We start from the raw sequence: 24,239 nt of genomic DNA, 5'->3' as shown, positions 1-24,239 counted from the left end.
AAGAAGTCTCTTGGCACTGAGAAAAAGTTGGCCAAGTTCGTGGTAAATCCAACCGAAGTCAAATCTGGTAACATTGAACAAGAGGAAGGAATACATCCTGAATGGGATGTGATGTGAGGACACCATGCACACACACACACACACACACACACACATAACATCTGGTTGTTAACAAACTGTCCTTAAAACGTTTTGTTACTGCTGACAACAAATATTCACCAAAGTTGCTTTTACAGTAGGTCCAGCTGTTTCCAGAACTTTTTTCAGGCTCTTATCACAGGAATTTTTCCAAATGGGAATTATTTTTTAAAACTACAAACTAATGTTATAGTAATGTTCCCATACCTTTCTTTAATCAGAATTCTGATTTTAGATGTTTTTTTTTTGTTGTTGTTGTTTGTTTATGAATTAATTTGTACATATGTGCCATATATCTGTCATTAATCCTGTAGATTCTGTTTTGCTCAAATTGTTCAGGCTGTGCGATAAGTAAAATATCACTGAATGCTGTGTTATTGTAACAAACCAAATGTCAGCATATGTCACAGCTGCTTTGCCCCGTTCATACTTCACAAATGCAAAGCTTATTTACTGATTCATGTACACTATAGTGCCTAAAGTTTTGGGACACCCCTCCAAATCATTGTATTCAGGTGTTGTTTTTCAGGGGTTGTGCTTGGCCCCTTAGTTCCAGTGAAAGGAACTCTTAATGCTTCAGCATTCCAATTCATGCACCCAACTTTCTGGGAACAGTTTGGGGATGGCTCCTTCCTGTTCCAACTAGCAAGGTCCACAAAGATGAATGAGCACGTTTGGTGTGGAGAAACCTGACTGGCCTGGACAGAGTCCTGACCGCAACCTGATAGAACACCTTTGGGATGAATTAGAGTGTGACTGCGAGCCAGGCTGTTGATTTTCAACAGATTTTCTACTACTACTGAAGCCTCAAAAATCTCGTAAGGCCATGGCAGTTTTCCAGCACAGGTGTGTGGCCCTCTGCAGCTGGCGACAGACCTGCTCCTCACCAGAGGGTATGTACAGAAAAGACATAAAGCCATACCATGTAATCTATAGGTCATGAGCCAACTGACAGTCTTTTTTTTATGTTACAGATAAGTAAATGTCCAATGCAGGCCTGTGGACACTCATCACTTTTTTCCAGATTCTCCAACTCAAGTTACTGAGGAGACTTTGGCATGAAAATGTCTCAGTATATTATATCTGAAATATCTCACCTAAACTCTTTACCCATTGCTTAAATTTTTCTGCCATATATGTAGACTGTTAATGTATATTTTATTCATCATGTTATTTTAGGCATACTTGCACAAGCTGGCGCTGTTCCCATCGAGCCCAGCACTTCTATCAAGCATGGTCCCCACACCGAACCCACATTTGTGGACCCTGGACCCTCAGCCACCAGCACTCCCCAGCCCAGCAGCACTCCACCCTCCATGATGGTCCATCAGCCAGGCAGTGTTCCTCCAACTTCAGCATGTGGGTTCGAGTCCCATCTGGGGTGTGCATTGAGCAGAGTGGCGCAGCGGAAGCGTGCTGGGCCCATAACCCAGAGGTCGATGGATCGAAACCATCCTCTGCTAGGCACAGTTTTTGTTTACACCAACAATGCCCCTCAGGCAGAGCATGAACCAATGGCCTTAATAATAATAATAATAATAATAATAATAAAGGCTTCTGTTTGTTAATCTGGTGAAGTGTTGAAGCTTTTTTCTTCTTCTGTTCCGTTTTGGACTTTGCTAAAACTAGGGTCTCTGCAAATTATGGGGCTTTGTCCAACCAGAGGCTTCTGATGATTTCTGGTTCATTGTGTGACTTTGCTCATAATAACTTTGGCTGGCAATGATTGCTGTTTCTGTGTAAGCGTGCTGCACTAGTTACTGATATTGTCACATTACCTTGTATTTCTCTTTGTGAATGGCGTGAGTAGATCCATTTTATAGCAAATATATTATTTCTCTTGATTATGTTAAACCTGCTATAATTTCAATGGTATTTTTTTTTATATTATCATGTTATGTTTGTGCTACTCTATCAAGTCTGCATGGTCACAGGAAGTTCTAAAATTAATGAAAGGTAAGAGAATCAACATATCTGATGTGCAAGTGTTTATAATGCATCAGCTGGAATACCTCGAAGGAATGGCCTTCAAATGTTTAGGCAGTTTTCATACAGAACACTGGCCAAGAATTAGACCATGAACCTACCACGTGTTGTCTTGTCCTTTTTAAAAAAGTGAGTTGTGGTGAGGTGTACCATGCACCAACATATTAGAGCTGCAAGGAACCTATTTACCTGTTTGCTTTTGGAAAGGATGTCTGCCTACTCATCTCATTGTGCCTGCTTTGAAGAGAAACCTATCCAAATAAAAGAGAGCTGCTGTGTGTTTTACACAGCCACAACTGGCCTCTTCCTTTCTCCATAATCACACCAACACAACGTAAATACACTGGTGAGAACCCAAGTTGTTATAAGCAAGAAACAGGGGATAGATACATTAATGTAAAAAAAAGAGTGGAGATATATGTGTATTATTTTTAAAGAATATTGGTTAATGTGTAAGGTTTTTTCTTTATTCTTCTTTCAACTCTTTTCGTGTAAGTTTTATCGGCAAATATGTAAATTGCCGATTGATTCATGTAAATAATGTGAATAATTCAAATAATAAAACCATTCTGAGGAAAGCAGCAGCTCAGAGTCTGATGTGTCTTTCTGATTTAATGATTAATATCTGTCCTCATCAGGCGGTGAGGGTGTTACACATGGTTATTGTCAGGAACAGCTGGACAGTTCCCTGCCAGGCCCAGAGAAGGCGCTGGCAGGTGAACCTTGGAAGCCTGCTTCTTTGTGTGTCTTTTGTTACGCCCTTCCTATTGTTCCTATCCTGATTGTGTCACCTGTATCCCATTAGCCCTAATGTCTACCCCTATAAATAGGGATCCTTGTGTTTGTGTCCTGGTCCATGATTGTTATCTGTACCGTGGTTTCTGTTGGGGTTTTGTTTGCTAGGTTCCATGTCCAAGCTAAGGTCTAGGTTTTGTTTTGTTTAGTTAACCACACCATGTCTAGTGTTACGTTTGTTTCCCTATGTCGCGTCTTAAATGTAATAAAAGCAGTGCTTCGCTGAATCCTGCGCATGGGTCTCATTACACCGTGTGCTGGCGTGCGCACACACACCACGGGCGTCTGGGATCGAGCCCCGCATAGGGCGGGGGTCCCAGACGTTACAGAATCATGGACCATTTCTGAGACCCAGCGGGATTCCCAGCTAGTTCCTGTCTTCGGTAAGGGTTTGCAGTCTGCTGGCTAGAGCCCTGGACAACCGGTGGATGGCATCCGGCGGATCCTTTTCCCCGTTTCCCCAGGGAGGTGTCCCCATCTTCGTTATGGTCGAGGACGTCGCTCCCCCAGGGAATTTACAAGGAGGACGTCACTCGACTTCAGGCCATGGGGGACACCCCCTTTTTATCGGTCCCACTGGAGGCGGGCTTCCACCACCTTGTCAGCCGGGGACGCCGCTCCGCGATGGAGTTTCCGTGGAGAACGTCGCTCGGCACCACGGGTGGAAGACGCTTCCCTCCCGTTTTTTTTCTAGGGCCGGATGTCAACTTACCCCTGGGACCTGGGGCATCGCCATAGACTGCATTTATGAACTACATCAGGCCTTGCATCTCCCCTCTATGAACTACATCTTCCGCCTACTCCTGAGGCGTCCCCTAGGCGGAGGTTGGGCGCTTCGGGAGCTGCGCCTTAGAGGAGGGGGTTATGTCAGGAACAGCTGGACAGTTCCCTGCCAGGCCCAGAGAGGGCGCTGGCAGGTGAACCTTGGAAGCCTGCTTCTTTGTGTGTCTTTTGTTACGCCCTTCCTATTGTTCCTATCCTGATTGTGTCACCTGTATCCCATTAGCCCTAATGTCTACCCCTATAAATAGGGATCCTTGTGTTTGTGTCCTGGTCCATGATTGTTATCAGTGTAAGCAGTGCTTCGCTGAATCCTGCGCATGGGTCTCATTACACCGTGTGCTGGCGTGCGCACACACACCACGGGCGTCTGGGGTCGAGCCCCGCATAGGGCGGGGGTCCCAGGCGTTAGTTATCCATTTGCTGGCTTTTATATGATTGTCTAGCAGTGTTCACAAATAAACCCACTGTTGTGATCAATTCCATTTTTATTAACTTTAAACAACACCGATGTTTGTAATTAAATAAATTAAATATCATCGTTAGACTAAAAAGCTTTGACATGATCATTAGTTTTTAAAAAAAAAAAAAACCTGGAGGAAAATTGTTTCCTCAAGGATACAGACAATCAGTGTAAGATTTTTCAAACTATGAATATGGAATTAATTGTTGTTGTTTTTTAACGTAATCTTACAAATATCATTTTAAAGAACACAGTTTTCATAAAAACATGCCCAGAATTCTTTACGTCATTCATCCACTGGGCTGACTCCATTTCAATGTATTCTAGGCTACCAGCCTCCACTATTCCCCTGGTCTGGAGAACCGTCTTGTGTCCCGAGTGTGGAGGACTGGTCTAGAAGAAGTCAGGTGGCCTGGGAACGGGCTCATGTGAGACTTCAGCGGGCGGTGAGGAGACAGGAGATCCAGGCGAACTGCTGGCGACGCCCTCAGCATGAATACCAAGTGGGCCAGAAGGTATGGTTATCCACTAAGAATCTTAGACTCAACTTAGACCCCCAACCTACTGCATCTTGGCTACTTTCCACATGTCCCTGCTCAAACCCTATCACAAACCCACCGGCTCCACCCCTTCACCTCTGGAACCGCCCCCGCCCCTGGACATCGATGGCGCGTTAGCCTATGGCCCGTTAGGGTATGGCCCGGAGGAGCACTGCTGGGTGAACGCTTCGGATATCCTGGACCCAGCCCTCACCGAGGAGTTCCACCTTAAATTCCCCAACAGGCCCGCTCCTCGTTCCAGGGGTCACCCCCGGCGTAGAGCACCTGGAGGTGTTCCTAGAGGGGGGGGTTCTGTCACGGTGTTCACAGGTCCAGACCGCCAGAGGGAGCCCTCGCCGGAATATTGACTGTGTTCATGTAGAGCTGCGCGATTAATCGTCATTATCGATTAATTCGAATTTGTCGAAATTAATTTGAATTAATTTGAAAATGTCGATGTTGAAAAAACGAAAATCGATTTTACGATTTCACTTTTGGTTTGGCGCAGCGAGCTTCCGTAGTTTTGCGACGCCTCTCTGTGATTTACACTTGGGAAGTACTAAATACAACATGGCAGCATGCGCTGACGAAACCAAGCAGCTTGTTTCCAAGAGAGGTGCGGTTTCTTCAATTGCATGGAAATGGTTCGGGTTTGCAACTTCAGACGTTAAACAAGCCAAAGCCCGCTGTAAAATATGTCTGAAGTTTGTGGCAACTAAAGGAAGCAGCACGACTAATTTATTCCAGCACCTCGAACCACGCTGTGGAATGGGAGGCGTGTGTTTGCCTTTTTTCCTGATTCTTCGATTCTCAGTTTCTGTTTTGGTTTTGTTTGCCTAGTTATTGCTTTCCGGTTTTGGCCTTTTTGCCTGCCTTGCCGTTTACGATTCTGCCTGTTGATTTCAATAAAGATCCGCATATGGATTCTAACTCTCCCGCATCCAGCGAGTTCTTACAATGGGGCTGTCTTTGGATGGACAGACCTCTGGCTTTTCACTTTTACATTTACATTTCTGGCATTTGGCAGAAGCGTCAGAGCGAAGTACAAAAGTGCTTTAAGTCTCTATCATTGAATACATTAACATTGGTTCAATAGGTTACAGACTTAGGATACCATTAGCCTAAAATTGGTGTTTTTATTTCTTTAACATATACTGTGACAATACATAAAAACAGGGAAAGAAAGTTTAAGTGCTTCTGGAAATGGTAGTTCTTCAGACGTTGTTTGAAGACAGTCAGTGGCTTTACCCTCAGAGATGGTGGGACCAGTCTCATTTTTCACTGGGTGAGGGTCTTTGGATGGACAGAGCCCTGACTTTTCTTAAGCCGGGCCCTCTTGACCCTTGCCTCACGCTTCACTTTTTCTTTTTCAAGAATCTGCACAGAGACACAGTTTAAAACTTAAAACCAAAGCACCATGTAACGTGATTAAACCAAAGACTACTTCCTGTGTGTGTGTGTGTGTGTGTATAAGTGTGTGTGTGTATGTGTGTATAAGTGTGTGTGTGTATGTGTGTATAAGTGTGTGTGTGTATGTGTGTATAAGTGTGTGTGTATGTGTGTGTTTGTGTTTTCTTACCATTTTCGTAACGAACTGGCGAAGTTCTTCCAGGGTCAAAGGTCGCTTGTCATAATCGGGGATACTCACTTGATCCATATCACTGGAGTATAAACATAACTTGGTCATGCACAAATCCTGAGGTTTTTTTAGTCTGTGTAAATTATAATTGTACTGAATTGTATTTAAATATTTATAAATATTGTATGAATTGTATATCATTGAACTGTAAATATAATTGGTAAATAAATTAATATTATTTATTATAATTTGGGGGCAAATGCAAATCAGTTGTGTTAAGAACAGGCTTGGTAATACAAGTCTGATTGGCATTTATCAACTTACTAACATGAATACAAAGAAAGTCAGAGAAAATCATGATGAGCATGATGAAAAAAAATCACCTGTAAGACGTAACTTAACATTTTCAGCCTTACAGTCTTGACACACTTACCTAAATTCAAGAGGCTGCTCGGCAGGAGGCTGAACGACAAGAGCCGGCACCTGAGCTAGTTCCTGATCCTGATCCTGTTAAGAGAAAACAACACAGATAACTCAGTCTGAGCTGTCCGAACTAGAACAAAACTCCTACTGACCCGAATCTGCCGTAAACAGAGACATATCAAATACATCAAAACCCTGTACAATAGGAGGACAAACTTTGTCTCCTTTACTCTCTCAACTATGGGATGAAAGCTATCTTATATTATCTAATACAGTATAATAAAAAAAGAAAGAAATAATACTGATTGCCACCATTACACTTTAATTGAAGTGAGTAGCTTTATATGTGAAGTTTGTAGATTAAAATTTTATCTTGCGTCAGTTTGGTTTTTAAAATATTTTTAGAAGTGGAGAGAGTGGAGATGTGATTAATTTCACACAACAGTTTTTACTGATTCCTGGAAAATGAAAATTTCCTGACTGCATTCCTGAAATCTCCTCTAATTGTTAATATTTGTCCTGCTGATGTCCTCTTATTTAGAATGTGAGTAAAATGAATGCAAGACTATAGAATTAACAGAATTATGGTGTGAAAAGATGGAAGAGGAACAGATCTGAAGCTAAGCGCTGGATTTACATCAGAGTGACACTAAGTGATCAAACTCAGAACGTCAACATTCTTAATAGCAGAGCGGCTTTAAATGTATTTTAACATATCTTTTAACATATTTTGATTACACCACTTACTATTTTACACCTCACAAATACACAGAGATTAGAATATAAAAAGTAAAAAACACGGCGCTGTGAATCAAAAAGTCCTAATCCTATTCAAACCAGGTGCAAGAGACGATCTCACTAAAAACAAGAAATGTTGGACACGTGGATCTTGTTTCATCGTTACTGTACCTTGAATTTGATGAAATTCTGGACAGCGACCAGCTCACTGGTTTTCTGGGCCAGTAGCCTCAGGTGAATTGTAAGGCTGGAGTCTTTAAGCCAACCTGGACAACTGAGCACTTTGTCCAACGGAGGATCGCAACCGATCTCATGATACAAGTCGCTCACCCCTACATTAACACACACACACACACACACACACACACAAAAATGTGTGAAACAAAAACCTTTTTTACATGTTCTAAGGATCTCATTAAAAAAAACTTGCACTGTATCTGTTTTACCCAAAATCTCAATTTCTTTTTACTTGTGCTTGTAAATTATAAATCCAGTGAAATAACAAAACCCTGTTTTCTATACACTGCACAACTCTACACAACTCAGCATTTAGGTATAGATCTTGTGCACTTGCAGTATGTGCTAGAGCACTTGTTTACATATTATTTAGTCAGCACCTCCTTGTCTCACCTGTATTAAGCTGATCCAGGATCTCAGTGAGTTCCTGGATCTGAGATTCAATGTCTCTCTGCTGATTGAGGGTGGGGGGTTCTTCCGATCTCCGATCTCTCAACTTCTCCATCTCCTCTTTTGTCTGGATCAGGGAACAGGAACACACAGTGAGCTATTTTCGGATAAGCGTGTTTGTGATGTTTCATATGAACATAAAAAGAGGTGATGACTTCAGATGGGTCAGATTCAGATTTGTTTTTAAAAATTTCCATGTCATTTCTATTGTTCACTTATATTTTTATGCTCTTATTTACGTACAGCAATTAAGGTCAACCTTCCATGAATAAATTGTACTTATTTAGGTATTTAAATTAAACACATCTTATCTGAGTCTGAAGTCACATGTTGTCATGGTTTTTACATTCAGTGAACAAAATGCTGATTTGGAAATTATCTATTATTTCTTAGTTACACTGACTTTGTTAGCTTCATCTCCTGGCTGATCAGGTATATTTAGATTACTGGAAAAATAGTAAAAAATGTTGATTTTGACTTACCGATCTGATTTCAGCTTTCAAATCCTCAATCTCTCTTCTTTGCTCAGTAAGGTATCTATAGTAAAAGATGAACTTTTCTTCACCTGTAAACAATACACAATGTTATACAGCAACCAGGTTAAATTAGACACAACCTTTATTACAGATCCAATCTGAAGCATTAATCATCTGAAATTAGATGGAGATTAGACAGAGCTGACTCACGCTGTAAACATTTGGTCACGAGCATTTCCAAATCTTCCTCGCCGGTCACCTCCCTGAGCCGGCGGAAAAGGTCCTCTAATGCTTCATTCTCTAATTTGATCAACTGCTGCTTCTTCATTTCTGCAATCATCATCATCATCATCATCATCATCATCCAAGTTTCCAACTATATTAGTCTGGTTAACTGAACTAGGTAAATAATATAATCTAAAACAGTCAGCTCTAGAATTATTGCCACTCTTTGTAATGTTGGGTAAAACAATTATAAATGGTTAATAAGCTTAATCTGTCACTTCTCCAACATTACACTCAAATAAATTTCCAAGAAAAATTAAAACCCTGTAGTTATACACCTTATTGCTATTCTTACAAATTCTTGTAAATAAACCTTAACTCAAGCAAGGCTGCATTATACACTTTACTCTTTCATTTGGCTATGAGTGATTAGGATGTCATAAGAGAACCATGACTTCCTGTTTTACTGGGGAATAAATATAGAGTGACACAAAGGTCAATTCCCAATGCTCTTTCTTCAACAAGGTGAAGATTAGATGATTAAATAATGAGGAAACTTCATCATCAGGCATTATAGGAATGATATTAAGTCATTAAGTGTTTTATATTTTCTTCAGAATAACTTCAAATAAGCTTAAATTTCTCTCATATTTCCAATGAGAGACTTAACTAGACCATGAAATAACTTTTTTACCAAAGGTGCCAATATTTTTGAGCTCTCACCGCGTCTGAGTTGTGCCTCCTCCAGTCCTTTCCTCTCACGACACTTAGTTTCTATGAACTTATCAAGACGTTGCTCCACTTCAAGCTGCCTCTTCAGCTCATCCACCTCAGCGATTTGTTGAAGCCGTTTCTTCTTATTCTTCTCATTCTTCTCCTTCAAATTCTCCAGTTTTGTCAGTATTTTCTCCCTGAACATCACACAAAAAACACAGAGCCTGTTTACATACACACGAACAATAATAATAGTAATAATAATAATAATAATAACTATAATATGATCATTCATCTGATTATTGGAGGGATCAGAATGATTAATACAGATCTGTGATTTTCATATGAAGGGCAGCTCTTATAGAAAATTAATCAACACTTTCTGTCCAATTAGATTTGAGAATTCTACAGTGCTGGTGTAACACTTAAAACACCATAAACATAAACATTTTACTATCTATTTTCGTTTAGCAAAAAGTGAATCCTGTCCACATGGTACTCATACATGTAAATAAACGCAGTAAATTCAGTTCACCTGACATCATGTTCTTCCTCTATCATGGTCATGAGTTCAGCAATCTCCTGCTGGACTTTCTGAAGCTCCTGTAAAAGAGAACATCTCCTGCGTTAACCACAGGCTTCTCATGCATGTGATTAAATCCTGACCCTAGTCACACTATAAGCTCTGACCTCATGCTGACAGTGGTGCAGCTGCTGGAAATGAACATGGTCCTTTTGCAGCTTCTCTATCTCCTCTTTCAGCTGATGTTTCTTCACCACCTTCTTGTTGTGGCGAATGAGAGTCTGTAGGTGGGTAAATGAAGGACAAGAAAAAAGTTTACAGAGGTAAATATTACAACTTTTAAAAAACAAATAAAACCCTGCTTTACAGTCACGCTAAAAGGTTGGAGTTAGTAGCTGATATTTATACCATATTATTTCACAGGGAAGATTGCTGTGATATGCAGTTTTGGGAAAATAATCAACTATAGGGTGGTAACAGTGACTCTGCATCTATATTGTGTTGCTAAATTATCTTCTTCAGTCTGACCCGAGGGTATGCAATGTTTTTCACAGCTTCCTGCTTTACAGTTTGTTCTATTTTATTGTGTGGCTGCAAAGGTTGCCATGTTTAACTTGTTTGCACATTTGCGTTACTTAGCTGTAGTTTTCCACTAGGCCAGCTTTTGCTCTTAGCTCACAGAAAGAGCTCACTAATTTAAAAGACATCTGTAAGATGTCTTGTCCACCGCAGTGTCCAGTCTCAGCGCCTGGTAGCTGTGAGGGTTGAGGGCATGAAGTGACCAACATTCCACACTTTGTTTTTATTTTGGTGAATAAGTGCATCACTTCGTCTTGATGGAATTTGTAGTGTGGATACACAACTCAACTTATTTATGCTACAAAATGGTGTGAAATAGCCTACTATGTGACTTGAGATGCACCTTATGACCTGTTTGTAACACAGAATCTAACAACTCTAACTCACGCGTTCCAGTTTATTTTCCAGCTTGTGAGTGACCTCTTCAGTGTGGCGAGCGTGAGCCTTCCGCTTATGCTCTTCCAGTTTCTTCTGAACACTCTGGATCTGTTCAAATACAGTCAAGTTTGTCACAAAACATACTTTTTAAGGCTCTTTAAAATCAATGTTAGGATAAAATGTGTAGTCCTTCAAAGACATACACACTGTCTAGACAAGGTATAATATTGATATGTGTGGCATAATATTGAAAACAGGATGCTGCTAAATGAACAGCATGTGACTTTATTGTGTATGTTTGCTGTGTGTGTGTGTGATGTCTGAAGGTCATCACCTTTTGCTCAAGCTTTACTTGAATGAGTCTCTCTTTTTCCACACACTTGTCGAGCTCGTCGCGGCGCTTCAGGAGAGCCCGGAGCTGCTGGACACAGCGGATGTCAGCCTGCCTGAGCCGCTGACTCTGAGGCACACGCAGTTTCTCCTCCAATTTCTTGCACTCCTTACGCAGTTGATTTTCCTCCAGACTAACAGGCAACACACGTGAACAGAGTGATGTGTTTACAAAATGATAATAACATGAATAATTATGAATACTATGACAAATTGAATGAGAATTTAAACTGGGAAATTAATTCTGTCATCAACAATAAAACTAAATTAATCGTAGTCTTCATGATAAAAAAAAAAACATGCTTTGTGATTATGACTGGAACAAAAACTGTACAAGTAAAATTCAACATATTCTTCAAGAGTATGTTAAAGAGTCAAAATCAAAACGTGAGGTTCCTATAAGTTCCCAGCACTTTATCCTGGTCAGGGTGGCGGTGGATCTGGAGTCTATCCCAAGAAACACTGGGAATGATCTAGGACTACCTGGATCTACCCACCTCCCAAAAACATGCCAGTAGATGGAGTCGCACCTATAGAGCCAATTTAGATTCACCAATCAAACTACTGGCATGTTCTTTGTACAGTAGGAAGAATCTGAAGAACCCATAAAGAACCCACAGAGACATGAGGAGAACTCCATACAGACAGTAACCTGAGCTCTGGATCGAACCAGAACCCAGGAGCTATGAGGCAGAGATCCCTCAAGATGTGGAGTGTTCAGAAAAAAACAGCATGTATGTGTATCGGGGACTATCTGACTGACCACTGCTTGCGGATAATGTCCTGGAAATGGATTATGCTGGCCTCCAAATCACCCTGCATCATTTTATATTGCCTCTTCAGTCTGGCCTTCTCCTCTGTAACACACACACACACACACACACACCACATCACAGACGTGTCATTTTTACTATAACAGCTACATGTTCATCACTGATAACTCATTTACACATTACTACGCTCTTACCCAGTGCATCAAAGTCCAGGCTGCTGGTTTTTATTCCTGTACGTTTTTTCATCATTTTTCAGTAAATCACTGTGAAGACATGGAGATGGCACTTTGTAAAATCAATGTTTTCACCACAATATTGCTAACAGTAGTGACAAGAGCAGTGAGCTAGTCAATGTTCACAACCTAGCCACAGAGAGAGAGAGAGAGAGAGAGAGAGAGAGAGACAGACAGACAGACAGACACAGAGAGAGAGAGAGACAGACAGAGAGAGCGAGAGAGAGAGAGACAGACAGAGAGAGCGAGAGAGAGAGAGAGAGAGAGACAGACAGAGAGAGAGCGAGAGAGAGAGAGAGAGAGACAGACAGACAGAGAGAGAGAGAGACAGACAGACAGAGAGAGAGCGAGAGAGAGAGAGAGAGACAGACAGACAGAGAGAGAGAGAGACAGACAGACAGAGAGAGAGAGAGAGAGACAGACAGAGAGAGCGAGAGCGCAAACGCTAACTAGTTCTAAGACCGTAGATAGTTTGATCAAAAATATCATACTATAGCTTAAAACATTTCCGTGCTACATTTAATAACCGTAGTGAGTTCCTTTCAGCGACAAATATTTAGTTTAGTAGTTTATAATAGTTTAGTAAGGCCAAAATATAAAGAATAAAAGTTTAAAAAAGTGAATAAATAACAACACAACAGAGGCATATCGTTACAGCTACTACTCACTGCTTACCATATACATTTCCGTTAGCGCGCTAGTTATAGTGTACTAGTTGGCTAATTTAGAGCGCTAGTTATCAGAAACACTTCCTTACCTTCCAAGGTTGGTATGCAATCTGAATAGCGACACCTTCGCAGTTTTCTTGTGATGAGTGAAACACGTCACAGAAGCTCTCCAAGGCAACGTGCTATGTGACGTCTGAAGCTTCGGATCTGAATTCTGACGTCATTCCCTAGTGCAGATATCGAGAGTCATCCGCTTCACTAGTGAATAGAGACAATGCTTTTAAACTGTTAGCATGAAACCAGCCAAGAAACCTGCTGCCTCAGTCCAGTGTGAGAGAATACTGTAACAGGCAGTGGAAGTAGTAAATAAAAAGTGACAGACTCAGTCCCTGTACTGTTGAACAAGTCATGTTCCTTAATAAAAATCATTCATTCGCCACTTAAGAAAATGTCAACTCCCCAGTTTACAAGCATAGGTTTAGTACTAGGACAAAACCTTGTGTGAATAAGGCCTTGAGTGTTGATCAAAACAGATTCATAAAATTGCTACAGTACAAGTGAATTAATCCCATTCATAAATTCTTGTACAAATGAATTCATAGACTAATTTATTCATATATTGTGTTTGTACATCAGCAGTGACGCATGAAACACTATTTTTATTCTTTTATTCTGTTTTTAGAGTATAAGTGGTACTGCTACTTTCATTCATCACATTTCATTATATTCATTTCCCAAATGTTGACCAAAAAAAATCTGTAAATATGTTTTTTTGCAATTTTTGGAATGTCTTCAATTGTCAGATAATGGAAATAAGTCTCTCTGCTTGTTTTCCAGTTTATCACGAGTTTCTGAGTTTCTGAAGAAATTTTTATTGTTTACCAAACATTCTGGGCTTTGTCCTTTATTTTCCTTTTCCATGAGTAACAAGTAATTAATTTTATCTGATAACACACACACACACACACACACACACACATATATATATATATATATTATATATGTGTGTGTGTGTGTGTGTGTGTGTGTATGTAAAACTATTAATATGGCCACATCATAGTGGTGACAGTAAGAAGTCTCTTGGCACTGAGAAAAAGTTGGCCAAGTTCGTGGTAAATCCAACCGAAGTCAAATCTGGTAACATTGAACAAGAGGAAGGAATACATCCTGAATGGGATGTGATGTGAGGACACCATGCACACACACACACACACACACACACACACACATAACATCTGGTTGTTAACAAACTGTCCTTAAAACGTTTTGTTACTGCTGACAACAAATATTCACCAAAGTTGCTTTTACAGTAGGTCCAGCTGTTTCCAGAACTTTTTTCAGGCTCTTATCACAGGAATTTTTCCAAATGGGAATTATTTTTTAAAACTACAAACTAATGTTATAGTAATGTTCCCATACCTTTCTTTAATCAGAATTCTGATTTTAGATGTTTTTTTTTGTTGTTGTTTTTTGTTTATGAATTAATTTGTACATATGTGCCATATATCTGTCATTAATCCTGTAGATTCTGTTTTGCTCAAATTGTTCAGGCTGTGCGATAAGTAAAATATCACTGAATGCTGTGTTATTGTAACAAACCAAATGTCAGCATATGTCACAGCTGCTTTGCCCCGTTCATACTTCACAAATGCAAAGCTTATTTACTGATTCATGTACACTATAGTGCCTAAAGTTTTGGGACACCCCTCCAAATCATTGTATTCAGGTGTTGTTTTTCAGGGGTTGTGCTTGGCCCCTTAGTTCCAGTGAAAGGAACTCTTAATGCTTCAGCATTCCAATTCATGCACCCAACTTTCTGGGAACAGTTTGGGGATGGCTCCTTCCTGTTCCAACTAGCAAGGTCCACAAAGATGAATGAGCAAGTTTGGTGTGGAGAAACCTGACTGTCCTGGACAGAGTCCTGACCTCAACCTGATAGAACACCTTTGGGATGAATTAGAGTGTGACTGCGAGCCAGGCTGTTGATTTTCAACAGATTTTCTAGTACTACTGAAGCCTCAAAAATCTCGTAAGGCCATGGCAGTTTTCCAGCACAGGTGTGTGGCCCTCTGCAGCTGGCGACAGACCTGCTCCTCACCAGAGGGTATGTACAGAAAAGACATAAAGCCATACCATGTAATCTATAGGTCATGTGCCAACTGACAGTCTTTTTTTAATGTTACAGATAAGTAAATGTCCAATGCAGGCCTGTGGACACTCATCACTTTTTTCCAGATTCTCCAACTCAAGTTACTGAGGAGACTTTGGCATGAAAATGTCTCAGTATATTATATCTGAAATATCTCACCTAAACTCTTTACCCTTTGCTTAAATTTTTCTGCCATATATGTAGACTGTTAATGTATATTTTATTCATCATGTTGTTTTAGGCATACTTGCACAAGCTGGCGCTGTTCCCATCGAGCCCAGCACTTCTATCAAGCATGGTCCCCACACCGAACCCACATTTGTGGACCCTGGACCCTCAGCCACCAGCACTCCCCAGCCCAGCAGCACTCCACCCTCCATGATGGTCCATCAGCCAGGCAGTGTTCCTCCAACTTCAGCATGTGGGTTCGAGTCCCATCTGGGGTGTGCATTGAGCAGAGTGGCGCAGCGGAAGCGTGCTGGGCCCATAACCCAGAGGTCGATGGATCGAAACCATCCTCTGCTAGGCACAGTTTTTGTTTACACCAACAATGCCCCTCAGGCAGAGCATGAACCAATGGCCTTAATAATAATAATAATAATAATAATAATAAAGGCTTCTGTTTGTTAATCTGGTGAAGTGTTGAAGCTTTTTTCTTCTTCTGTTCCGTTTTGGACTTTGCTAAAACTAGGGTCTCTGCAAATTATGGGGCTTTGTCCAACCAGAGGCTTCTGATGATTTCTGGTTCATTGTGTGACTTTGCTCATAATAACTTTGGCTGGCAATGATTGCTGTTTCTGTGTAAGCGTGCTGCACTAGTTACTGATATTGTCACATTACCTTGTATTTCTCTTTGTGAATGGCGTGAGTAGATCCATTTTATTGCAAATATATTATTTCTCTTGATTATGTTAAACCTGCTATAATTTCAATGGTACTTTTTTTTATATTATCATGTTATGTTTGTGCTACTCTATCAAGTCTGCATGGTCACAGGAAGTTCTAAAATTAATGAAAGGTAATAGAATCAACATATCTGAAGTGCAAGTGTTTATAATGCATCAGCTGGAATACCTCGAAGGAATGGCCTTCAAATGTTTAGGCAGTTTTCATACAGAACACTGGCCAAGAATTAGACCATGAACCTACCACGTGTTGTCTTGTCCTTTTTAAAAAAGTGAGTTGTGGTGAGGTGTACCATGCACCAACATATTAGAGCTGCAAGGAACCTATTTACCTGTTTGCTTTTGGAAAGGATGTCTGCCTACTCATCTCATTGTGCCTGCTTTGAAGAGAAACCTATCCAAATAAAAGAGAGCTGCTGTGTGTTTTACACAGCCACAACTGGCCTCTTCCTTTCTCCATAATCACACCAACACAACGTAAATACACTGGTGAGAACCCAAGTTGTTATAAGCAAGAAACAGGGGATAGATACATTAATGTAAAAAAAAGAGTGGAGATATATGTGTATTATTTTTAAAGAATATTGGTTAATGTGTAAGGTTTTTTCTTTATTCTTCTTTCAACTCTTTTCGTGTAAGTTTTATCGGCAAATATGTAAATTGCCGATTGATTCATGTAAATAATGCAAAACAAATGTGAATAATTCAAATAATAAAACCATTCTGAGGAAAGCAGCAGCTCAGAGTCTGATGTGTCTTTCTGATTTAATGATTAATATCTGTCCTCATCAGGCGGTGAGGGTGTTACACATGGTTATTGTCAGGAACAGCTGGACAGTTCCCTGCCAGGCCCAGAGAGGGCGCTGGCAGGTGAACCTTGGAAGCCTGCTTCTTTGTGTGTCTTTTGTTACGCCCTTCCTATTGTTCCTATCCTGATTGTGTCACCTGTATCCCATTAGCCCTAATGTCTACCCCTATAAATAGGGATCCTTGTGTTTGTGTCCTGGTCCATGATTGTTATCTGTACCGTGGTTTCTGTTGGGGTTTTGTTTGCTAGGTTCCATGTCCAAGCTAAGGTCTAGGTTTTGTTTTGTTTAGTTAACCACACCATGTCTAGTGTTACGTTTGTTTCCCTATGTCGCGTCTTAAATGTAATAAAAGCAGTGCTTCGCTGAATCCTGCGCATGGGTCTCATTACACCGTGTGCTGGCGTGCGCACACACACCACGGGCGTCTGGGATCGAGCCCCGCATAGGGCGGGGGTCCCAGACGTTACAGAATCATGGACCATTTCTGAGACCCAGCGGGATTCCCAGCTAGTTCCTGTCTTCGGTAAGGGTTTGCAGTCTGCTGGCTAGAGCCCTGGACAACCGGTGGATGGCATCCGGCGGATCCTTTTCCCCGTTTCCCCAGGGAGGTGTCCCCATCTTCGTTATGGTCGAGGACGTCGCTCCCCCAGGGAATTTACAAGGAGGACGTCACTCGACTTCAGGCCATGGGGGACACCCCCTTTTTATCGGTCCCACTGGAGGCGGGCTTCCACCACCTTGTCAGCCGGGGACGCCGCTCCGCGATGGAGTTTCCGTGGAGAACGTCGCTCGGCACCACGGGTGGAAGATGCTTCCCTCCCGTTTTTTTTCTAGGGCCGGATGTCAACTTACCCCTGGGACCTGGGGCATCGCCGTAGACTGCATTTATGAACTACATCAGGCCTTGCATCTCCCCTCTATGAACTACATCTTCCGCCTACTCCTGAGGCGTCCCCTAGGCGGAGGTTGGGCGCTTCGGGAGCTGCGCCTTAGAGGAGGGGGTTATGTCAGGAACAGCTGGACAGTTCCCTGCCAGGCCCAGAGAGGGCGCTGGCAGGTGAACCTTGGAAGCCTGCTTCTCTGTGTGTCTTTTGTTACGCCCTTCCTATTGTTCCTATCCTGATTGTGTCACCTGTATCCCATTAGCCCTAATGTCTACCCCTATAAATAGGGATCCTTGTGTTTGTGTCCTGGTTCATGATTGTTATCAGTGTAAGCAGTGCTTCGCTGAATCCTGCGCATGGGTCTCATTACACCGTGTGCTGGCGTGCGCACACACACCACGGGCGTCTGGGATCGAGCCCCACATAGGGCGGGGGTCCCAGGCGTTAGTTATCCATTTGCTGGCTTTTATATGATTGTCTAGCAGTGTTCACAAATAAACCCACTGTTGTGATCAATTCCATTTTTATTAACTTTAAACAACACCGATGTTTGTAATTAAATAAATTAAATATCATCGTTAGACTAAAAAGCTTTGACATGATCATTAGTTTTTTTTTAAAAAAAAAACCTGGAGGAAAATTGTTTCCTCAAGGATACAGACAATCAGTGTAAGATTTTTCAAACTATGAATATGGAATTAATTGTTGTTGTTTTTTAACGTAATCTTACGAATATCATTTTAAAGAACACAGTTTTCATAAAAACATGCCCAGAATTCTTTACGTCATTCATCCACTGGGCTGACTCCATTTCAATGTATTCTAGGCTACCAGCCTCCACTATTCCCCTGGTCTGGAGAACCGTCTTGTGTCCCGAGTGTGGAGGACTGGTCTAGAAGAAGTCAGGTGGCCTGGGAACGGGCTCATGTGAGACTTCAGCGGGCGGTGAGGAGACAGGAGATCCAGGCGAACTGCTGGCGACGCCCTCAGCATGAATACCAAGTGGGCCAGAAGGTATGGTTATCCACTAAGAATCTTAGACTCAACTTAGACCCCCAACCTACTGCATCTTGGCTACTTTCCACATGTCCCTGCTCAAACCCTATCACAAACCCACCGGCTCCACCCCTTCACCTCTGGAACCGCCCCCGCCCCTGGACATCGATGGCGCGTTAGCCTATGGCCCGTTAGGGTATGGCCCGGAGGAGCACTGCTGGGTGAACGCTTCGGATATCCTGGACCCAGCCCTCACCGAGGAGTTCCACCTTAAATTCCCCAACAGGCCCGCTCCTCGTTCCAGGGGTCACCCCCGGCGTAGAGCACCTGGAGGTGTTCCTAGAGGGGGGGGTTCTGTCACGGTGTTCACAGGTCCAGACCGCCAGAGGGAGCCCTCGCCGGAATATTGACTGTGTTCATGTAGAGCTGCGCGATTAATCGTCATTATCGATTAATTCGAATTTGTCGAAATTAATTTGAATTAATTTGAAAATGTCGATGTTGAAAAAACGAAAATCGATTTTACGATTTCACTTTTGGTTTGGCGCAGCGAGCTTCCGTAGTTTTGCGACGCCTCTCTGTGATTTACACTTGGGAAGTACTAAATACAACATGGCAGCATGCGCTGACGAAACCAAGCAGCTTGTTTCCAAGAGAGGTGCGGTTTCTTCAATTGCATGGAAATGGTTCGGGTTTGCAACTTCAGACGTTAAACAAGCCAAAGCCCGCTGTAAAATATGTCTGAAGTTTGTGGCAACTAAAGGAAGCAGCACGACTAATTTATTCCAGCACCTCGAACCACGCTGTGGAATGGGAGGCGTGTGTTTGCCTTTTTTCCTGATTCTTCGATTCTCAGTTTCTGTTTTGGTTTTGTTTGCCTAGTTATTGCTTTCCGGTTTTGGCCTTTTTGCCTGCCTTGCCGTTTACGATTCTGCCTGTTGATTTCAATAAAGATCCGCATATGGATTCTAACTCTCCCGCATCCAGCGAGTTCTTACAATGGGGCTGTCTTTGGATGGACAGACCTCTGGCTTTTCACTTTTACATTTACATTTCTGGCATTTGGCAGAAGCGTCAGAGCGAAGTACAAAAGTGCTTTAAGTCTCTATCATTGAATACATTAACATTGGTTCAATAGGTTACAGACTTAGGATACCATTAGCCTAAAATTGGTGTTTTTATTTCTTTAACATATACTGTGACAATACATAAAAACAGGGAAAGAAAGTTTAAGTGCTTCTGGAAATGGTAGTTCTTCAGACGTTGTTTGAAGACAGTCAGTGGCTTTACCCTCAGAGATGGTGGGACCAGTCTCATTTTTCACTGGGTGAGGGTCTTTGGATGGACAGAGCCCTGACTTTTCTTAAGCCGGGCCCTCTTGACCCTTGCCTCACGCTTCACTTTTTCTTTTTCAAGAATCTGCACAGAGACACAGTTTAAAACTTAAAACCAAAGCACCATGTAACGTGATTAAACCAAAGACTACTTCCTGTGTGTGTGTGTGTGTATAAGTGTGTGTGTATGTGTGTGTTTGTGTTTTCTTACCATTTTCGTAACGAACTGGCGAAGTTCTTCCAGGGTCAAAGGTCGCTTGTCATAATCGGGGATACTCACTTGATCCATATCACTGGAGTATAAACATAACTTGGTCATGCACAAATCCTGAGGTTTTTTTAGTCTGTGTAAATTATAATTGTACTGAATTGTATTTAAATATTTATAAATATTGTATGAATTGTATATCATTGAACTGTAAATATAATTGGTAAATAAATTAATATTATTTATTATAATTTGGGGGCAAATGCAAATCAGTTGTGTTAAGAACAGGCTTGGTAATACAAGTCTGATTGGCATTTATCAACTTACTAACATGAATACAAAGAAAGTCAGAGAAAATCATGATGAGCATGATGAAAAAAAATCACCTGTAAGACGTAACTTAACATTTTCAGCCTTACAGTCTTGACACACTTACCTAAATTCAAGAGGCTGCTCGGCAGGAGGCTGAACGACAAGAGCCGGCACCTGAGCTAGTTCCTGATCCTGATCCTGTTAAGAGAAAACAACACAGATAACTCAGTCTGAGCTGTCCGAACTAGAACAAAACTCCTACTGACCCGAATCTGCCGTAAACAGAGACATATCAAATACATCAAAACCCTGTACAATAGGAGGACAAACTTTGTCTCCTTTACTCTCTCAACTATGGGATGAAAGCTATCTTATATTATCTAATACAGTATAATAAAAAAAGAAAGAAATAATACTGATTGCCACCATTACACTTTAATTGAAGTGAGTAGCTTTATATGTGAAGTTTGTAGATTAAAAGTTTATCTTGCGTCAGTTTGGTTTTTAAAATATTTTTAGAAGTGGAGAGAGTGGAGATGTGATTAATTTCACACAACAGTTTTTACTGATTCCTGGAAAATGAAAATTTCCTGACTGCATTCCTGAAATCTCCTCTAATTGTTAATATTTGTCCTGCTGATGTCCTCTTATTTAGAATGTGAGTAAAATGAATGCAAGACTATAGAATTAACAGAATTATGGTGTGAAAAGATGGAAGAGGAACAGATCTGAAGCTAAGCGCTGGATTTACATCAGAGTGACACTAAGTGATCAAACTCAGAACGTCAACATTCTTAATAGCAGAGCGGCTTTAAATGTATTTTAACATATCTTTTAACATATTTTGATTACACCACTTACTATTTTACACCTCACAAATACACAGAGATTAGAATATAAAAAGTAAAAAACACGGCGCTGTGAATCAAAAAGTCCTAATCCTATTCAAACCAGGTGCAAGAGACGATCTCACTAAAAACAAGAAATGTTGGACACGTGGATCTTGTTTCATCGTTACTGTACCTTGAATTTGATGAAATTCTGGACAGCGACCAGCTCACTGGTTTTCTGGGCCAGTAGCCTCAGGTGAATTGTAAGGCTGGAGTCTTTAAGCCAACCTGGACAACTGAGCACTTTGTCCAACGGAGGATCGCAACCGATCTCATGATACAAGTCGCTCACCCCTACATTAACACACACACACACACACACACACACAAAAATGTGTGAAACAAAAACCTTTTTTACATGTTCTAAGGATCTCATTAAAAAAAAACTTGCACTGTATCTGTTTTACCCAAAATCTCAATTTCTTTTTACTTGTGCTTGTAAATTATAAATCCAGTGAAATAACAAAACCCTGTTTTCTATACACTGCACAACTCTACACAACTCAGCATTTAGGTATAGATCTTGTGCACTTGCAGTATGTGCTAGAGCACTTGTTTACATATTATTTAGTCAGCACCTCCTTGTCTCACCTGTATTAAGCTGATCCAGGATCTCAGTGAGTTCCTGGATCTGAGATTCAATGTCTCTCTGCTGATTGAGGGTGGGGGGTTCTTCCGATCTCCGATCTCTCAACTTCTCCATCTCCTCTTTTGTCTGGATCAGGGAACAGGAACACACAGTGAGCTATTTTCGGGTAAGCGTGTTTGTGATGTTTCATATGAACATAAAAAGAGGTGATGACTTCAGATGGGTCAGATTCAGATTTGTTTTTAAAAATTTCCATGTCATTTCTATTGTTCACTTATATTTTTATGCTCTTATTTACGTACAGCAATTAAGGTCAACCTTTCATGAATAAATTGTACTTATTTAGGTATTTAAATTAAACACATCTTATCTGAGTCTGAAGTCACATGTTGTCATGGTTTTTACATTCAGTGAACAAAATGCTGATTTGGAAATTATCTATTATTTCTTAGTTACACTGACTTTGTTAGCTTCATCTCCTGGCTGATCAGGTATATTTAGATTACTGGAAAAATAGTAAAAAATGTTGATTTTGACTTACCGATCTGATTTCAGCTTTCAAATCCTCAATCTCTCTTCTTTGCTCAGTAAGGTATCTATAGTAAAAGATGAACTTTTCTTCACCTGTAAACAATACACAATGTTATACAGCAACCAGGTTAAATTAGACACAACCTTTATTACAGATCCAATCTGAAGCATTAATCATCTGAAATTAGATGGAGATTAGACAGAGCTGACTCACGCTGTAAACATTTGGTCACGAGCATTTCCAAATCTTCCTCGCCGGTCACCTCCCTGAGCCGGCGGAAAAGGTCCTCTAATGCTTCATTCTCTAATTTGATCAACTGCTGCTTCTTCATTTCTGCAATCATCATCATCATCATCATCATCATCATCCAAGTTTCCAACTATATTAGTCTGGTTAACTGAACTAGGTAAATAATATAATCTAAAACAGTCAGCTCTAGAATTATTGCCACTCTTTGTAATGTTGGGTAAAACAATTATAAATGGTTAATAAGCTTAATCTGTCACTTCTCCAACATTACACTCAAATAAATTTCCAAGAAAAATTAAAACCCTGTAGTTATACACCTTATTGCTATTCTTACAAATTCTTGTAAATAAACCTTAACTCAAGCAAGGCTGCATTATACACTTTACTCTTTCATTTGGCTATGAGTGATTAGGATGTCATAAGAGAACCATGACTTCCTGTTTTACTGGGGAATAAATATAGAGTGACACAAAGGTCAATTCCCAATGCTCTTTCTTCAACAAGGTGAAGATTAGATGATTAAATAATGAGGAAACTTCATCATCAGGCATTATAGGAATGATATTAAGTCATTAAGTGTTTTATATTTTCTTCAGAATAACTTCAAATAAGCTTAAATTTCTCTCATATTTCCAATGAGAGACTTAACTAGACCATGAAATAACTTTTTTACCAAAGGTGCCAATATTTTTGAGCTCTCACCGCGTCTGAGTTGTGCCTCCTCCAGTCCTTTCCTCTCACGACACTTAGTTTCTATGAACTTATCAAGACGTTGCTCCACTTCAAGCTGCCTCTTCAGCTCATCCACCTCAGCGATTTGTTGAAGCCGTTTCTTCTTATTCTTCTCATTCTTCTCCTTCAAATTCTCCAGTTTTGTCAGTATTTTCTCCCTGAACATCACACAAAAAACACAGAGCCTGTTTACATACACACGAACAATAATAATAGTAATAATAATAATAATAATAACTATAATATGATCATTCATCTGATTATTGGAGGGATCAGAATGATTAATACAGATCTGTGATTTTCATATGAAGGGCAGCTCTTATAGAAAATTAATCAACACTTTCTGTCCAATTAGATTTGAGAATTCTACAGTGCTGGTGTAACACTTAAAACACCATAAACATAAACATTTTACTATCTATTTTCGTTTAGCAAAAAGTGAATCCTGTCCACATGGTACTCATACATGTAAATAAATGCAGTAAATTCAGTTCACCTGACATCATGTTCTTCCTCTATCATGGTCATGAGTTCAGCAATCTCCTGCTGGACTTTCTGAAGCT

At 40.7% G+C, this 24,239-nt stretch overlaps 2 protein-coding genes and 2 non-coding genes across 4 annotated transcripts in view; 2 read left to right on the top strand and 2 right to left on the bottom strand.

Moving 5' to 3' along the window:
- The first annotated feature begins 1,529 nt into the window (after positions 1–1,529).
- trnam-cau (transfer RNA methionine (anticodon CAU)) lies at positions 1,530–1,601 on the top strand. The gene has a single exon. It is a non-coding gene; the product is annotated as a tRNA-Met (tRNA).
- Positions 1,602–6,056: 4,455 nt separating this feature from the next.
- On the bottom strand, positions 6,057–15,616 carry LOC131367169 (uncharacterized). Its single transcript, XM_058412433.1, has 13 exons — positions 15,484–15,616; positions 12,177–12,270; positions 11,376–11,547; positions 11,033–11,131; positions 10,234–10,347; positions 10,079–10,146; positions 9,553–9,740; positions 8,611–8,693; positions 8,072–8,195; positions 7,613–7,773; positions 6,714–6,787; positions 6,281–6,362; positions 6,057–6,065 (listed from the first exon to the last, which is right to left on the bottom strand). The coding sequence occupies exons 1-13, from the start codon at positions 15,614–15,616 to the stop codon at positions 6,057–6,059; spliced, it is 1,401 nt and encodes a 466-aa protein (XP_058268416.1).
- A 73-nt stretch (positions 15,617–15,689) lies between these two features.
- Positions 15,690–15,761, top strand: trnam-cau (transfer RNA methionine (anticodon CAU)). Its single transcript has one exon. It is a non-coding gene; the product is annotated as a tRNA-Met (tRNA).
- A 4,466-nt stretch (positions 15,762–20,227) lies between these two features.
- Positions 20,228–24,239, bottom strand: part of LOC131367168 (uncharacterized) — a 6,106-nt gene continuing 2,094 nt past the window's right edge. Inside the window, exons 5-12 of the mRNA XM_058412432.1 lie at positions 24,173–24,239; positions 23,647–23,834; positions 22,705–22,787; positions 22,166–22,289; positions 21,708–21,868; positions 20,809–20,882; positions 20,376–20,457; positions 20,228–20,236 (exon numbers count right to left, since the gene is read on the bottom strand). The exon at positions 24,173–24,239 is cut by the window's right edge and continues 1 nt beyond it. Of these exons, the coding sequence (XP_058268415.1) occupies positions 20,228–20,236; positions 20,376–20,457; positions 20,809–20,882; positions 21,708–21,868; positions 22,166–22,289; positions 22,705–22,787; positions 23,647–23,834; positions 24,173–24,239 (788 nt within the window). The remainder of the gene's footprint in view (positions 20,237–20,375; positions 20,458–20,808; positions 20,883–21,707; positions 21,869–22,165; positions 22,290–22,704; positions 22,788–23,646; positions 23,835–24,172) is intronic.

The sequence above is a fragment of the Hemibagrus wyckioides genome, linkage group LG16, assembly GCF_019097595.1.
Source record: "Hemibagrus wyckioides isolate EC202008001 linkage group LG16, SWU_Hwy_1.0, whole genome shotgun sequence".
Lineage (NCBI taxonomy): Eukaryota > Metazoa > Chordata > Actinopteri > Siluriformes > Bagridae > Hemibagrus > Hemibagrus wyckioides.
The sequence above is the reverse complement of the archived record's forward strand: the minus strand, read 5'-3'. Positions and strand labels throughout refer to the sequence as shown.

Coding starts and splice junctions, on each gene's coding strand:
- LOC131367169 (XM_058412433.1), bottom strand. CDS start 15,616: ATGGAGGGTGGAGTGCTGCTGGGCTGGGGAGTGCTGGTGGCTGAGGGT. Junction 7,774..8,071: donor CCTGGATCAGCTTAATACAG/GTGAGACAAGGA, acceptor GTGTTAATGTAG/GGGTGAGCGACTTGTATCAT. Junction 6,363..6,713: donor GAGCAGCCTCTTGAATTTAG/GTAAGTGTGTCA, acceptor TTTATACTCCAG/TGATATGGATCAAGTGAGTA.